General features: G+C 32.5%; 1 protein-coding gene across 10 annotated transcripts in view; it reads left to right on the forward strand.

Moving 5' to 3' along the window:
• Nucleotides 1–17,875, forward strand: part of LOC115212964 (protein phosphatase 1B) — a 243,233-nt gene extending 225,358 nt beyond the window's left edge. For 5 of the 10 annotated variants that reach the window (XM_029781820.2, XM_029781827.2, XM_036504130.1 and 2 more), the window contains exons 4-7: nucleotides 9,339–9,450; nucleotides 11,460–11,514; nucleotides 12,773–12,848; nucleotides 14,744–17,875. In XM_029781820.2, coding sequence (XP_029637680.1) covers nucleotides 9,339–9,450; nucleotides 11,460–11,514; nucleotides 12,773–12,826 — 221 coding nt within the window. In that variant the 3' untranslated portion in view covers nucleotides 12,827–12,848; nucleotides 14,744–17,875. Of the gene's footprint in view, nucleotides 1–9,338; nucleotides 9,451–11,459; nucleotides 11,515–12,772; nucleotides 12,989–14,743 lie in introns of all 10 variants that reach the window. The other 5 variants (XM_029781826.2, XM_029781825.2, XM_029781824.2 and 2 more) reach the window with 3 other exon arrangements.
• Nucleotides 17,876–17,961: the final 86 nt, after the last annotated feature.

The following is a 17,961-nucleotide window of genomic DNA, read 5'->3' on the forward strand; positions in this document are numbered from 1 at the left end:
CCTCAGTAATTGTTCAAAAAGTTGAACATTTAATTGCTAAATAGAGAAATTATCTTTCCATATTTCTGAAATAATGACTTTTTATGGTTATCAATGAATATTGCTCATATATTAATTTTTATCAAATTGATATCTCAGTCAGAACACTCAGCTCTTGCATTGCAGTTGTAGGCAAATCACACTATTTACTTTAATTTCCATTATTTGGTTTTTGAATTTGGAACTGTATGGTATACCCTTCCAGCTAATTTTCCTTGGTGTGGATCTGCTTACTTTACAAGATAGTCATCATCAATTTTACGCCTTCACTATGTTGGCATGGGCTGGATGGATCAGTTTCAATACAGCTTCACATCACTTATCACAATCTTCCCTCATCTTCATGAACATTGAGATTGTCCACTAATGTCTTCTACAGGCTTCTACTTGTATATCATTTGGTACTTTCTCACCCAACAGTCATTCTTCATATGTATCACTTGTCTATACTAACACAGTCTGCACATTACATTACATAGCTCTAGTACCTAGCTTTTCTCTGAGTTCACATGTATTTGATCTTGCTTACTGATCCAGCTCCATGACCACTTCATTTCATTTTTGGCTTTCATAAGCCATCGGTATTCATTGCCCATATCTTGCTACAGTATCACATTTCATATTCAATCTGCCCATCATTTGAAGAAAGTACTTTGTTGACAACATAGGTAACAGCTCCCCTTTTTCGCCTTGACATTGGTAATGTATTTTAAGACCTACCTCCATTACTGATCAGATAGCCTCAGTAATTTATAATGAGCCTTTTAGGTAATTGAGAGACTTCATTTTTTGGATGATGGTTCTGCTCTCTCTTCCTGAGCAATTATAACATGCAATATCCCCTCTCAGTCAGTATTATTTCCCATTTAACTTTTTGTGTATTCATTGTTTGCACCCGTTCCTTACATATTGTGCATTACTACTTTCCATTTGGTAGCATTTTGTTTTCTTTCCTGCTAAAACCTTTGTTTTCACTAAATTGACCATTAGGCCCTCTCTCTGCAAGTTCTTGCTTCCTTGATAGGTACTTTTCCTTTTTTTTTTTTTTTCAAATGTTGAGGGGCTATGAGAATCTGCTAGTCAGCATACAGGAGTTCCTATAGGCAGCCAGACATGACCCACTGTGTTGTAATCAGAACTTGAAGAGGAGGGAGGATCTGAGCCATAGTGGCTGCCTACCTTCGCTAAATTTTTCACTGAAATAGTTTCCAACTAACTTTACTAACAACATCCTGTACAGTTGTATATTTAAGAGATGAGGAATTATGTACATTATTTGCATTTGATGGATATTTGTCCTCATCTTGTTTGTTGTTAACACGCTTTGGCTGATATACCTTCCAGCCTTCATCAGGTATCTTGGGGAAATTTCAAACCTAGGTTCTCATTCTTAAGGTATTTTTCGATATTATTATTCAGGTCACTGCTTGGACTCGAACTTGGAATCTTGGGGTTAGTAGCCTGCGCTCTTAACCACTACGCCATATGCCTGTACATCCTGTACATTGCTTGGCTCTCATAAGCCATTCTTGTATCCCAACTTACTAGTGACCACCAGTTTATGATACACTATCAAAATCCTTTTTTAAGTTAACAAATACTTGTTATAACTCATTCATTAAGAACATATAGTTTCCCCATTAAGAAGACGACATCACTGATGCCATAGACCCAATCTATATCTCATTTAAGTTCTTGCCCTTGAAGTAGCTTAATTATAACTCTCTGCCACTTTCATGGCTTGGTCCACCTGTTCAAAGCTTTTGTAGTTACTGCTTTCTAAAGCACCTCTCTGTAACAAATAATGATGTTGCTATGTCAGTTATTGGAGATAACACATCATCATTTAATGTCTACTTTTCCATGTTTGCATGGGTTGGACAGAGTTTGAAGCAGATTTTCTACAGCCAAATGCTCTTCCTGTCACCAACCCTCACCTTTTTCCCAGCAAGTTAATATTTCCGTATGGCTGGACATGTTCTTGCAGAATTTTGCAAATGAACAACACTACTTGTATATTAGACTAGGGCACACACTCACACATGCACATACTATGGGTTTCTTCCAGTTTGTCTACCAAATCCACTTGCAAGGTTTTGGTTGGTCCAGGTTTATAGTAGAAGACACTTAAATTGTCACACAGTGGGACTCAACCTGGAACCATGTGGTTAGGAAGCAAACTTCTTACAACACAGCCATACCTGCACCTACTTAAATTGATAATGCAAGTAACCAGTGTATGTTATACTTTGCTAGATACTTTCAGCATTTTGGTGACTTGCTAATCATCAAGTTGTTTTCCCTAGGTTCATATCCTTAATGGCTTTTCTATCATTTAGAAATCTACCACAATAGCTTTTTTTCTTTGTGTGTGTGTGTGTGTGTGTGGAGTTAATGCAATTGGAGCCATTCTTCTTTTGCCTGTTACATTCCTATTATTCAGCAACAGCTCACAGAACCATTTCTATGCCTCTAAAGCAAGTGTGCTGCAGTCATTCTGTATATACTTTCAACTGGTGATGCCTGACATACTGCCTTGCAATTCAAGAGATCATGCTTCTGATTCACATGCTATAGAATATTAGCAGACCTCTTACTTTCACCCCCTCTCCACCCTTTAATCATTTAGAGGAAGAGAGGCTGTACCCATGACCTTTTTAGAGGTCTTTAACCCTTTTGATACCAACCGATCTGAGGCCACCTTAAAAATCTATATAAGCTTTTTGTTTTAAAGTGATCTAAATTAAAACTGTCCATCAAAATTTTATGTTAATTTATGTTCCAAATACCAGCTCAGTAATGGAAAAGTTAATGTAGTAAATTCTTTATTTTCAGAATTGACTGCAACTAAGGTAGCATTTTTCAACAAATATGGTAATAAAAGGGTTAATACTGCTGGAGGAAAATTTTCCTTGCATTGGAGATTGAGCCCAAAGGATCATTGTAGTTTCCCATGCAGTTATCCTCTGTCAAATTCCTTTATCTCTGTCCCCTTCTCACTGTAAATGTTGTCAGTTATTGAAAGTTATGTGTGTATTAAGGTCGTGTAATTATTGAAAGTTATGTATGAATTGTGAGCTTCCACTCCTTCCTTTCCCAGTTAGCTTTCTGCTTCTGGGTGCATCTAGTTCTTATCTTGAGGCGACTAATTACACTCTTTGTTCATCAGGGAGGTTCTTGACACTTGTAATCAGCTCTCTATTTTGTTTCCTGGTTAGTAGTAGTCTCTCTGGCTAGCATATTCTCAAGTTAGGTCATTTACATAGCAAAACTCCAAAAACCATGATCATTCTTCTTTCCTTGTACTATGGCCATATCCACATCTGCAGCAGTTATCCTGATTGTTCAACATGTCTATTAGACACTGTAATAATAAGATAACTTTTCACTGTTTCGAAGGTTGTTTGCAAAACATCTCATAAAAACGATCCTTTTGCTCGTATGTTAGTTCTGACTGGAGAGCATAGGTAGAAATCGGACTTGTTATTGATTTGTCTATAACTAATCTAATCTTAGTTATTTTATTGCAAATGAATTATCTGAATCATTATTTTATCCATGTCTCAACTAACAATATACCTACCAAAAAGAATTTATGCCTGTGTTCCTTACATGTGTAGTCTAGCTGAGGCTCCCTTCAGTTTCATCTCTTGTGCATAACACACATCCACTTACTTCCTCTATAGCATGGCTATAACCTCTCTAATCAATCTTTCACTTTGCCCGCATCAATGATCATGGCTGCATTTTTTCTAAGCATTATAATAGAAGATAACCTAATTTTACTTAAGTAAACTTTTGACTGAATGTAACAGCATTTATCATGGTAACTTCTTGATCTTCCCTAATTATTTGGGGTTTTTTTCCTCCTTTATACATTCTATTTGGAATAGAAGAAAGTTTTCTTTTGATCTCTAATACTTAAAGTTGTCACCCTTATCTAATTCATTTTGTTACTCAGCTATTCTCAGATTATTTTTAATAACTCATCTTTTTTGTTTCTTACTGCTTGTTTCATTTTCCATTTTTATTAGATTTGGAAGCCTTCATCTCTGCTAGATATTTTATATTAAATTTCATGTGTCATTCCAATACAAGCACTGATATTTATTGTTTTTATCACACTGGTTTTATAATTTAATTTAATTTTTTTTTATCTTCTATTAGTGTTGGTATTTTAGAATTTAGAACTCAAAGTAACAATATATTGTTTTGCACTTGCTAATCAATTTAACAGTTGGAAAGATAGGTCATTTATATGACACTAGTAAGAACCACCATCAGGATATCATTATCTTAGTTCTAGTGGTGTTAATAGTCATTAACTCTCATACAACTACTTTAATGTTCATTAAGCTAAAGAGTTTTGTGAAGAAAATGACTAATTCTGTAATTATGTAGTTGATTAGTTTTCTATGCTTAGTTACTGCTACAACATAGATTCCTGTCTATTACTCACTATGTATATAGGCTAAATACCTTTAAAAAAGATAATTTAATTGGATCTTTTTCCATTCATTGCAGTTATACTTACAAATCCATAGTAAACATTAAGATTCATCAGATCATAGTTAATGTCTATCCAAAATATTAAGTTGCATATACTACAAAAATCAGTACCATCAACATCACTCCACTATTGGAGGTTGGGTGGACAGTCGCCTGTCCTTAATCATTTGCTGTAGGGTAACCCTACATCAATTTACATCAGAAAACCATTTTGATTTAATTCTAACAATATTTTCTTTGTAGTGTTTCATGACAAGAGTAAAAAGTGAAAGAATTTCAGGTTATAAATGTCCACAGGACAAATTAACATGTAATGAGTATGCCATTGCAATACAGAGGCATCCTTTATCATCGTCGTCATTGTTTTAACATCCACTTTTTACTTGCTAGCATGGATTAAGCAAGAACTTCAGTTGATCAAATAAGCAGTTCAAATAATTTCTTCCAAGCTGGTCAGATACTCATAGTTTTCTTAACATTATAAATAACTTCAATGATTTTACTGTCTGCCACTAATGGGTTTGGTTTTGGAATTAGTGATTCAATGCTTTCTTTGGAGATTTAAGTTGTTTTTCATAAGATCATCAACATAGAATTACTTCCAAGAGCATTTGTGTCTGAATTTATGTGAAAATACCCCCTCCCTCCCCCTCTCTCCAAAATGTGTGTGTTTGTAAATTAGTGGTAATTAATTTTCTTTTCAATGAACAATGATGACTTAGAAAATATTGACATGCTATAATGATACTATTTTTAGTACTCAAGTATGCTTATTGGAAAAAAAAATCTTTTCTTAATGCAAATTAACCATTCATTAGTTGTGTAGCAACTTACTGTAGATAGAAATCACTTTGTTTGAGAGAGGCCATTTATTCTGATTACTGTAGTTCAAAAAATCATGAGAGCTGGTGAAGAGAAATGGCAGACAAGCTTTGTTGTAAGAAAATGGAGGTCATTTATAAACCAGTTTCTTTGAGTAGTGTTTCCAAAGCAATGAGATAGCACACTGAAACCAGTTATTATGAAGGTTGTCATCAGACCAACAGGCCAAGTCATATTTATTTCTCTTGTTCAATGAATTGTCCTTAAAAGAAACAGCAACTAAGGGAGACAAGTATAGTTTTAATAATTTTCCACTGTTCAGCATTGGTTACTCAGGAACAGTTATAAAATTGAAGAGGAAAGATTGTCTGAAAAGGAAAGGAAATTTAATTCTAAACTGGAGGACTATATTCATTTCTTTCTAGTTTAAGGAGGAAGGACAGGTAAGTGATGCTAGCGGATGGGGCCGTTAGCATCACTTTCATCTCTCATTCTCATCCTTTCTCTCATTTTATCATACGATAATTTTTTTGATGTTTTGTGTCCCCTCTATGTAAAAGATCTTTTATGGTTAATAAAAAATCATCGACTAGAAGAAATATAGGCAGATCAATGATATCCATTTTATTGAGTTTAAATTTAAGATTGCAGTCTTTCAAGTTATATGGGCAAGAGGAATCGATGGTATCTGCATGTATTATTGTTCATCACAAAACCAAAAAAATCTAGAGCCAGTATTTGTGATTTAAAATTGAGAATATAGTGGAGCAGCTTGTTTATCACAGTATTCTGCTGTAATATATTATTTCGGATTAAATGGGTCTTCTTTATCAGCAGTATGATCACACAAAATACAAATTTTCTGTGGAGTGGAAAGAAAAAAACAAAAATGGACAGCTACTGCCCCAGGTTAGATCTTAACCAAATTATGTAAATTTTAGTCATAGATTTTACCTAAGTTATGTAGAAGTAGACAAGTTGTGAGAGTAACACAGCCACCAACAAATGCTTTACAGATTTAAAGATGGTAAAATGTATTACAATTTTTATTTAATGGACTTTTCTTTTCATTGGATGTGTTATTTCATATTAGAAAATGAATACAGACACTTATTAGTTGCTAAATTCAAACTCTTGACTGATTCAAAGAAATTGGTTCTTGTAAACAGAAAGAGCTGTTCACAAAGAGATCACTGTAATTACAGTGAAGTTTGTTACATGGCTAGGTTTTAGCATCATAACTCTGAAATTGTAAAAATCTACAAACAAAATCATCAGTAGACATGCTTATGAAACTCACATGACCATGTAGTTCCAAATTCAATCTCACTGCTTGGCATTTGGCACAGGTGTCCTCAGATTGGCTAATGCCTCATGAGTGAAATTTGCTAGTTGAAAATTGTGCAGTAACTTGTGTGAATTATTTTGGTAAAAAAAAGACAAACTAGTACTTTTGAATGAAGGCTCTTGTGGTATCTGTTCCGAATTTTACAGATAATTCCCTGTTATTCTGCCTTCATGAATGCAATGAACCAGTAATTGGTCTGTTGGAAACTTGTAATCAACAACAGTGTTCACAAAATTGGGGTTTTCAGTGATTTAGTGCCTGTGCTAAGAAGATATAGTGCACAAAAGAAATGATAGCTTTCATCTCATCAAGCATAATGGAATGAAGAGCTATACAGTTTTCATGATGAATAACACTGATAACACATAACATCATGTATTTACTCTCTCTTTTACTCTTTTACTTGTTTCAGTCATTTGAATGTGGCCATGCTGGAGCACCGCCTTTAGTCGAGCAAATAGACCCCAAGACTTATTCTTTGTTAGCCTAGTACTTAGTTACAGGGTCGTAAACACACCAGCATCGATTGTCAAGCGATGTTGGGGGGAACAAACACACACACACATATATACAACAAGCTTCTTTCAGTTTCCATCTGCCAAATCCACTCAGGGCTTTGGTCGGCCTGAGGCTATAGTAGAAGACACTTGCCCAAGGTGCCACGCAGTGGGGACTGAACCTGGAACCATGTGGCTGGTAAGCAAGCTACTTACCACTTCACGATGATTTTTGGAGAAAGTGAATCCAATTACGTTAACATTGCAGGTACCCCATTAATAAGAGAGAATGTATATTGAACAGTGATGTTGAACATTTTGAGGGCTCTGATGATGCATTTCAAAATATTATCTCTAGTTCCTCCCTTAAATGATATGCACTGTGCAGTGTTGCAAGAGAAATTGCATCGCTGCTACCTGTCACCTGAAAAAAGTTGCTTATTCACATTCGTAATACACGATGATACACAAGTTTTTTCAATGTTAATGCAAGAATCGTAGATCAGACAAGTGGGGTTTTTTTTGATTGGGGGGGTCATTTACAATTGCTAAGCATTCTTTATAAAAAGAGTTAACTTGTCGATTCTCTATCAGCTCTCTTTTTTTCACGGACAATACTTATTGATAAGTATGGATAAATAAAATTTTTATAGATATATATCTACACAAAAGGTAATTAAATATGATTGTGTAAGAGGAGTGCAGGGTATTTTTTAAAATGATGCACCTTAGGGGAAAGAGTGTAGAATGTACATGCAGGTGTATATGATGCCCAGGTGTTAATCAGTTAACCTAGTACTCAAGGTCAACAGAATGTAGCAGTTAGAATGATTGTGTTATGTACCAGTATTGCTCAAATATTCATTGAGATGTGTCAGCTATGGCATTTCCAAAAATAGACATGCTTATTATTGATACAGCTATGAAATTGCATCCTGGTTAAAGGAAATAGCACAAATGACGAAAAGATGCCAGTTACATTAACATTCAATAACTGTAAATACAAAACAAAAATTCAACAATGAACACCATGTCCATCTTTGGGAAATGCCATTGCTGATGCAACGCAATTGAATGAATATTAGTAGAGTGCATAACACCCATTTCAACTGCCACATGCTGTTGACCTAGAATTCGCTGTTGCTCTCATTAATAGTTTTACATCAAGTTCACTTCCATATAGTTTTATCTTCTTATAGTTGTATCACTTTTGAAATGGCCTGTATAATCAGAGGTGCTTCCATACTTTAAAGAGAATTGGGTCCTAGAAGTTAAGTTTCGTACCTCATTGCATACTTGGCTTGCCAATATACAACCATAGTAAAACATGTCTTGTCTATATGCCATGGACATATTGATGAATTTTTGATGTTTTCATGCAACAGTGTTATAAAATACTTAGTGAAGCTAATTGTTTGAACAATTATAAACACATTTAGCCATATGGCTCAATTCTCATATAATCAATACTATTAAATTTTATGATTAGACTGCATATAATACATTTGATGAGCTTAGCCAAGCCATCTAGCTGCACATTGTCCTTCATTAGGGAGCATTTATCCAGAAAAACCCATTTTGCAAGCATATTGCTGTCGTTATTTAAGCTGAATATAGCCATATTGGAGTCTCCCATTTTAGAGAGATTATGGATACTTCATCACCACCACTTCCTCCTCCTCTTTCAGACTGAACAATTGAATAAAAAAATTGTCAGTTTTCTTTTTGCTTTTGTTTTTTACTACAATTACATATTACTTTCAGTTTTTACATCTCATCTGTTACAGCTAAATATTACAATGGCTGGTCTGTTTCATCTATTTCAGTTACATTCTACAATGGTTAATTTCTATATCTTATTAGTTACATATTACAATGACAAACTTCTACATACCCTCTTTCTTTTTGTCATTAATATTGCCATAGTAATAATTATTTTACTCCTCATTTCACAATATCATATAGTCTGTTTTTATGTTTTTAATATAAACCACCTTTGCCTTATGTTATCTACTTCCATTGAAACACTAACATTTAGTATATGTCAATTAATCAGCTATTACTGAGGAAATTACATCTTGCTTTCTTAACTAGTATATTCATTTATCTATTTTGTTTTGTAGAAATCCTAGACAACTGCAAACCTGAAGATGATGTCGACCTTTCTCTTGTGATGCACGAGTTGATGGATGATGAAATAGAAGGATTGCCACCAGGTGGTGGTTTAAGTTCTAAGTATGTATATGTCTTCTACACAAATTAGTTTTTTTTGTCCCCACCCCAGTAAATTGTTTTAAGAAATTGGAATGCTTATATCATATATTACTGTTTGTGTTTGAAATAATGTCCTACAAAATGGGTGACAAAAGTTAATAATTTTAAGATTTTTGAAAAAGCTTTCATATATAAATAGAGGAATAAATGTAAATATTACAGTTTGAAAGGAAAATGTGAGAACTTGTTTTTCTGACCACATGTATCCTGATGAAGTGCAATGTACAGCCAGATGCTAGACTCATAAAATATATTTTATGCAGGTTGATTGTAAACTTTAATTGTATTGATTTTATTACTATTGTGCCATATGGTTGAATATGTTTATAATAGATCTCAGAATGAGCCTCACTAAATATTTTATAACATTGCTGCACCAAACATCTGTAGTGAGTCATCAACATATCCAAGGCTTATATAGACAGGGCATGTTTTGTTACAGTTTTGTATCAGAGATTAGATAGGGTTTGAGGTGGGACTTAATTCTGTTTAAAGTATGAAAGTACTTCTGGTTATTTAGAATGTTTAAAAGATGTAAGTATAAGAAGAAAGAACTACACACATTTCAAAAGAAAAAGTAACTTCAGAATATGTGTAAATGGATTCTCCATTGAGTTTGAATCTTAGATGGTCAACCAAGCATAATGTATGTAAGAGTTTTCCACAGACTTACCCACAAGGGGCTAAACATAGAGGGGACAAACAAGGACAGACAAACGGATTAAGTTGATTACATCGACCCCAGTGAGTAACTGGTACTTAATTTATCAACCCCGAAAGGATGAAAGGCAAAGTCGACCCCAGCGGTAAGCATTTTGCTCGGCGTACTAACGTTTCTGCCAGCTCGCTCGCCTTTCCACAGACATATCTTTAAGGAAATCCCCAGGCAAAAATAGTGTGAGAGTATATAGGACATTACTTTATATTACAGGTACAGCACCACTCAGTGCATTCCACGTGGTTTCTGTTAACTTCATTTCACTCACAAAGCATGGATCAGCCTAAGGATAACTCATGCCAGCAAGGAAAATGAACATTAAATGATGATGTTGATGATGACTTGCATTAGTACCACAGCTTGGTATTGCAAAGAGAACTTTTAACTTTTTGGCCATGTGTGTGCCTGTATACATTAAAATCAAGTTTATTGTTCAAAGGCAATAAAAAAATTAAAAAAAGTAAAATGTAAAAACTTCTAGTGGGAAACTAAGGTCAAAGCTGCAGTGTTTATGGAGTGGGGGTTCTGGTGTCTTAAATGTGGGTGATGGTGTCTTTATTTTCTTTTTACCCTTCCTAATGACTTCTTTGTAGCAATTTTGTTGTTGCTAAAATTCTTGAAGCAGTTTACTCAGTTTTAATTTGCAGAGATGGTAACTTCAAAGTTTACAGTAGGAAGTAGTTTCTTATGTTTTAATTAGTTGTGATATATTCTTGTAGTTTTCTAATCTTGTGTGTAAGCATTTACTTTGACTTGTATGAACAAATAGAATTTAAAAAAATCTTTTTTATTTTATTTATTTTACAGCCAAATTTACAAAACTGCAGTCTTTTACTCATCTGATTCTATATCCTGAAATCTTTTGACACAAATTTGTATCTCTTTCTCATCATCGTTTAACACCCATATTCCATGCATACATGGGTAGGACGGTTGACAGGATCCAGCCAGGTAGAAAATCTACCCAAGACTGCTGTCTGTTTTGGCAGGGATTTTACAGCTGGTTGTCCTTCCTAACACTAACCACTCTCTCTCTCCATGCATACATACATATATCGTGTGTGTGTATATATATGAGCTTTTCTCAATGAAACCATAAAAATTTGATATTATAAATAAATTTCCTCATATTAAAGAATTCTGTCATCTCTAAATGTTCAATTATCTGTTATATTTGTATAATTTTATGATTTGTCTTTTTTTACACTTAAGATGGAACTTATAAGAACAATTTTTCTTTTAATTTCTCAAGGAGAATGACAGTTGGAAGTATTTTAAAGCGACTCAGACCGGGAAAAATTGAGGATGTAAGTATTATATAATTGCACAAGTATAAAAATAATTTCTTATTACTGCAGAGGACTGGAGAAATAACTAACACAAACACTTGCTTGTCAGCTTCATACTTAGCATATAGGTAAACTGAAGATAGCTAAAATGCAAATAGTTAAAAAAGCAGTCAGTGAATAATGAAAAATAAAGCAGATATAAGTCTTATGATTCTTAAAACATAATGGAATACCTTATAAAATAGAAAAGCTTTTCAATACTTCTTGCTTCATGCTGTTTGTGTTAAATGAAAGCATTAGAGGCAGTATACTTATAATATACAAATATGCATCACATCAGATTTGTTCATATGTGTAGAAGCATTTGTCAAGCCATTGGGCTTGATTGATTGTAAGTTGCAGTTTGGTGCAGGTTTCTGCTTAGCTGCATTATAAAGGAAGGCTAGCATTGAATGTGCATATTACCTGAATTAATGCCTTCGGATACTGTTTTCAAAACTGAAATTGGTATGGACAGGTAGAAAAGATACATATTAACTGGGAGGTCAGGAAAGGTTAGAGGTAGTTGTGGTGGCAATTAAGAGAAACAAAGCTTAGAAAATTGGAATTAAGCATTGAAACAGCTAAGGAAGGAAATGTTGAACAGAAATTATATGATTGAATAAATTAATACTGTTTAAAGTTATATGTAAATATTTTGGTGATTAAAAATTGCTAGCAATTTTATTACTTCTGTTAAATTGTAGGAAGTAGCAAAGATGCTTTAGTATTTAACTCATAGAAATGAAATGCAGGTTTATGATTTTACGATAATATATCTAAGTATGCTATAGTATCAAAAATTTTACCTTAGTCTTCCAATTAATATAATATATATAAAATAATATTTCTATAATATATATGAAATAATATAATATGTTAATATAAATAAAATTTATATAATATATAGTGATTTTATATATATATAATATATATATTATGTATACACTATATATGTATATATATTATATAAATATTATATACATATATATAAATGATTCACCTAGGTGATACAAACAAAAAAGACAAATGCGCCACTATTTGGTCATTAAATGGGGATGCTAACCATTTTTGTTTCAAAATATTACGCCGTGTAATATTTGTCTTCTTTTGTAATAGATTGTTTTTAATGAAAGCTATTTTGGTTCATGTTCAGTTTTATCTAAATTTAAATTATATTTTCTACTTCTAACTCCTTTTAAATAATATTTTATGAGGGACTGTTTTTGATTTGCAGGAGCTCGAACTTAAAGCCTACTCACCAATGGGCAGACCATCCAGCCTGCTCTAAATAGAGGCTGCCTCCTTTCAAGGTTGGACCTTCTCAACAAGCAGCACTCTAATCTAAAACACTTGGTTAATTTTGGCCATAATCCTCTTGCTTTCTTTTCTTGCAAATTCTTCACTTTCATTGACTTCAGTTCAATCTTAGCCTTATATAATGGAGCAAAAAGTAATGAACTGATTTAATTTTCCTTCACTTACAAATGAATGAGATAACTTGAAACCTGTATTTTTAATTTCAAGCTAATTGTCTTACACATCTCCTTGTATGTTTAGAACCCTGGCTGTAAAATTGCTTTCTTATGAGTGAAAACAAATGACATCAATATGCTCTTATTTAAGGCCTAAGTAGATCAGTATTTATGCTGGTATTGATGCACAAAATGTCAGTTCCTCTTCCATATTTTAACGAACAGTATTTGTTCCCAGCTCTTCATTTTTTTTTTAATAACAGAAGACCATTGTTTTCCTTCTGTAACAGATTAGATTGGTGATGCTTTTAAAGTAGAACATTTCAGCATCGTTACAATGTTAATTATCTAATTTATTGTTATTTTCTTAGAATAATAAATTGCTACATTTCTTACTTGATTACTTACTTGATTTTATATAAAGTTGTTGCTAAAATATATACCTAATCAAAGGGTTATCTTATTAAATATTGGAATGTTGATGTTTCATATCTGATTTGTATATGTATTTTCTGTTTAACTATTTCATTAAAACCTACAATGGTTAAAAAAAAAGGAAAAAAGCAAAAAAATAAAAAGCATTTATAATGCTCCAACTGAAAATATTTAAAGATCAGTAAAAAAAAAATAGAATAATTTTATTTACTTTAAATAAAAAACATATCTTAACTATTTTCTATGATATTTTTTGTTCAAAGATTTTAACATTGTATATATTGGTTTAAAATTATCTGTTTTATTTAGGAAGTGAATATCTTTCTTTTACAGTCTTCCTTTTCTAGTTTCTATGTTACTTTCAGCTTTAGATTAGCCAATTTGTTCTTCGCCATTTTTTTTTTTTTTTTCTAAATCCTTATTTTAATATCCCTCATCTACCAACCATAGTTTGAAGCTTCTCCAATTTTCCTTGCATTGCACAATAGGAAATACATCATCAGCACCCAAAATGGTAAATAGTCAATTGTTCAAGTTCTTACAATTTGAAATTACTGAAAACCCAAGTGCTGGAGGAATTTCAAAGAAAGATGCATTGAATATCCTTTCTACATATATATGGGGAGATTAGGTATAGTGAACCATATACCTTGATATGATTATAGCAGTGTTTACTGCATTAAAAAGCATTTTCTTGGTTAACAAATGTTAAATACATATGTTTACCTTCATATTTTTCTGTTCTCTTAGGTGGAAACCTCTGTTGTTCAACACATTCTTACAAAGCTAGTGTGCATGTTCCTAATTTTGATTTACTCCTACGTTTTAGTCTTTCAAGATCAATCTTTCATAACCCTTAAGTGTTGTAAGCCTTATTTTTAGAAGTTTAAATAATGCCTGAGAATAAATTCATTTCAGTTTTCTAGATTCCAGCCAAATAAATCAAAAGACTATTATTAGCAAGGGGAGATAAACACTTGAAGCTTGTCGTTACTAACAAGTTATTTTTGGAGGACAATATAATGTTTGTTTTTTGGTAGCTTTCAATTGATGTCCGTTTGTGTGTATTTGTTTGAGAAGATCTCTCAATAAAAATCAAGTTGCTTTTGCTGCTCCATCCTGAAATAACACTGTTTATCCTCTCTTTGTTGTTGACATTCCTCAGTGAAATAATACTAATTGTGATTTCTCTCTTCTACTCTAATATTCTTTATCAGTTATTTTGTTGTTATTCCATCTTTGTTAGTTTGTCTGATCACTTGTTCCTTTTTTTCTCTTTTTTGTTTTCCCTTTTCTAGAGCTTCTGTAGTGATTAATGAGCTGTACTGAGAAGATTGAATGATGGTTTTATAGAAATTCATGTACCAACACCTACCAACCACTTCCTGTCACATGACTACTGCTATGATTCTTACAGCTACAAACATTACTATTGTTAAGACTGCTATTATCATTTCTCTTACCAATTATTATACCACTGTTATTACTCTACTACAATTTACCACTAATACTGGCAATTTTGGTGGTCACTGGCGCAGATCTCCATAGATGTGTACAAGTGAAAAATGATGTAGAAAAACTTTTTATTTTAATTGATATCATTAGAAAAAAATGTAAATTTAAAAATAAAATCAGGGGATGAAATGAGCTGTAGAAAGAGGCATTCTACTGAGAGAGCTTGTTTAGACATACAATCAAGGAAGAGAACAGATACACATGTCATGTTTTACTTGCTCATTTTGTCTTTGTTCTTATCTCCTTCTACTCCTTTTCTCCAAATTATATATAAGCTGGTTTCAATAAGAAAAATGATGTTCTTGATCCTCTTCTTCACTGTCAGACACTTTTAATTTTATACACTGTATCCTCTTTGAATAATTAGGATTTACTAATCAGCTTGGAGGATTGTCTTTTTTTTTATGCTTTTATTATTTTTTGGGAATCTGTAAGGCTTCCTCCTCTTCCTGTAATAACATATGGGGAGGATAGTGTATGTAATGAGAGAAAAAGTACTTCTGTAAGATTTTTGAAAATTATGAAATGTTAACATTTTAAATTCTTTCTCCAATCTCAAAAAGTGTTAAATGAAAAAATTAGTATTTTTCTTTGAATTTGAAACATGAAATAAAAAGGGAAAAATGTATTATACTTTTTAAGAATCATGTAAATTTATCATTTGTGATTGGAATGCTTCAGCCTCGAATTAGGTTTTAGATTCTAATTTTCATCAATTTGGTCACCAACTCCCTTCCTTCCCAAAACAAATATCTCTAAATTGAATAAGAAAGCCAATTGAAGAAGAAAGAAAAGTAAACTGTGGATGTATTTCTAAGTTGCCATTATTGTTACAGTTCTTTTTTTTTTTTTTTTTACATACATGTATCAAAATAATTTTTGCTTGTTAATAGACCTGATTCTTAGAATTGGCAATTCTCACTTACCTAGGAAGACTGACAATTATGAAGATTTGGTAAAGCATTTACAACCTACATGGAAAGCTTAGTGAAACTTTTGTCACAATTTTAACCTTTTCATGTCAAAATTTGCAGCTGCTACATACATCCCTATCACAGTCAGAGTAATGTGGAAAACTGCTGTGTTTACATTGGTTCAAATCTTGTTTAATATACACATGACTCACACACCAACATTAAAACAAAAAAAAAAAGAAAAAAACTTTCGTTAATTATCTTATTGATGAAGAAAGTGATTGGGCAGAAGAGTAGCAGAAATGAAGAAGCAGCCTGCAAAATATTGCATTGGTACCATGGAAATGAATTGTAACAGCAATCATTCTAATGAGTGGCGTTAATCTTGAAAAAACAGTTGTATTAACAACTTGCTCAAGCATTACCGACTCTTTGTTTATCTTCTCCACTGCTTTTATTTGCCTAGATGTCTGCCTTCCTTCAAAACTGTTGATATTTATTTTTACTTTTTTTTGCCTTTTATAGGTGCTCTTATTTGGTATTTTTAGTTTTGATTTTGATATGTCATTTTAGAGAAACTAGTTGGAAAGGAATCAGAATTAAATTTCAGATTCACTGAATGCACATAAGGGCATGTGTGCATGAATTCTTCATGAAATTCTATCTTGGTTTTCAAGTGTGTATTTTTTTTTCTTGTAAAGTACCCTTTGTACTTGTGCTGTTTAGTTGAGTGTACATACATATATGTGTTTGTTTGAATTATTTCATCTAATAACTCTGTGCCAAAGGCCTTACTAGTTATTTGTACATTAAAGGTAAAGTTGTTTCATAACTTTTATTTTTAATCAGCTTTCATTGATGTATTTAAACCAAGAGCCTTTGTTTCGTTGCCCCTCTTTTCCAACTCTTTTATTACATGCTAGCCACTGTATCTCCTCCCTATCATCTTGTATTTTGTAATTCTCTCTGTTCATGTTTGTCTACTAATTTTTTCAGTATTAAAACTAGCTTCTCTCAGGGTATGAGACTTAAGAAATAAACTTTTCTTAATATGAGGCCAGCTCCCAGAACTAGTAGCTGTAGCCAGTATCTCTGGTAATGACATGTGACATGACACACTCCCTGGCTTGGTCAAGGAAAACCGTGTCCAGCATCACTGCTGCACAATAACTGATAATGTGACCATTAGAACAGCAGCAAGTGATTATGCTGACCATTAAAGTTAACATCCCAGTTGGAAATTTTCTGTCTTTATTCCATTTTTTTATTTTAGATTTTTATTTCTAAAAAATAAAAAGAATCAGTATCAATAAAAATTGAAAATTTTCTGGGATAAAAAGCCTCTGTATTTTCTGTTATCAAGCACAAAATTAGATTATGATATGAATGTAAGCATATCTATCTTACTGGATACTAATATAATTAAGCAATGAAATAAACAGTTATTTTTGCTGGTAATATATAGAAATAATTATCTGCACTATTACAGCAGAGCTTTTCATTGGTTCATCATTTTTTGTTTTGATGATAAAGCATAATTTTAATACAAGTTGTTGGAAAAGAGTCCATTTTATACCTATGAGATTAATAATTTGGATTCTTAAATTTCAAGATAAAATCTATATTAAAATGCTCATCCATTCTTTTTGTGTGAAAAAGTTTAACCTTAATATCCAAGTTATTGCTGTTACTAATTCCTACACAAATATCATGAGTGTAGTTGTGTTCTTACCAAAACAGAATTATATATTAAGTATACTTTTAAAAGTGCGTCTTTATTAGTAATCAGTTATTTATTTAGGTAGCTTAATAAATTTTATGGTAGTTAGATAATAATGGGGGTGCTATAAGTTTTGATCGCAGTTTCCTTGTGATTATTGTTGTGGTAGGCTGTCAGTTGTACTAATAATAGCATGCAGGCCACCGGCACACTTATTAAAAATGTGTACAGTAACTTTTCCCTCTAATTTTTTTTTTTTTTTGTGGTGAAAGATTCTGTTAAAAAAAAAAAAGAAAAATTTAAAGCCCCACCCCATAAAAAAATATATATAAAAACAAATACAAACAAATGCTTGCATTTAGCCTAG

The sequence above is a fragment of the Octopus sinensis genome, linkage group LG6 (genome assembly GCF_006345805.1).
Source record: "Octopus sinensis linkage group LG6, ASM634580v1, whole genome shotgun sequence".
Taxonomy (NCBI): Eukaryota; Metazoa; Mollusca; class Cephalopoda; order Octopoda; family Octopodidae; genus Octopus; species Octopus sinensis.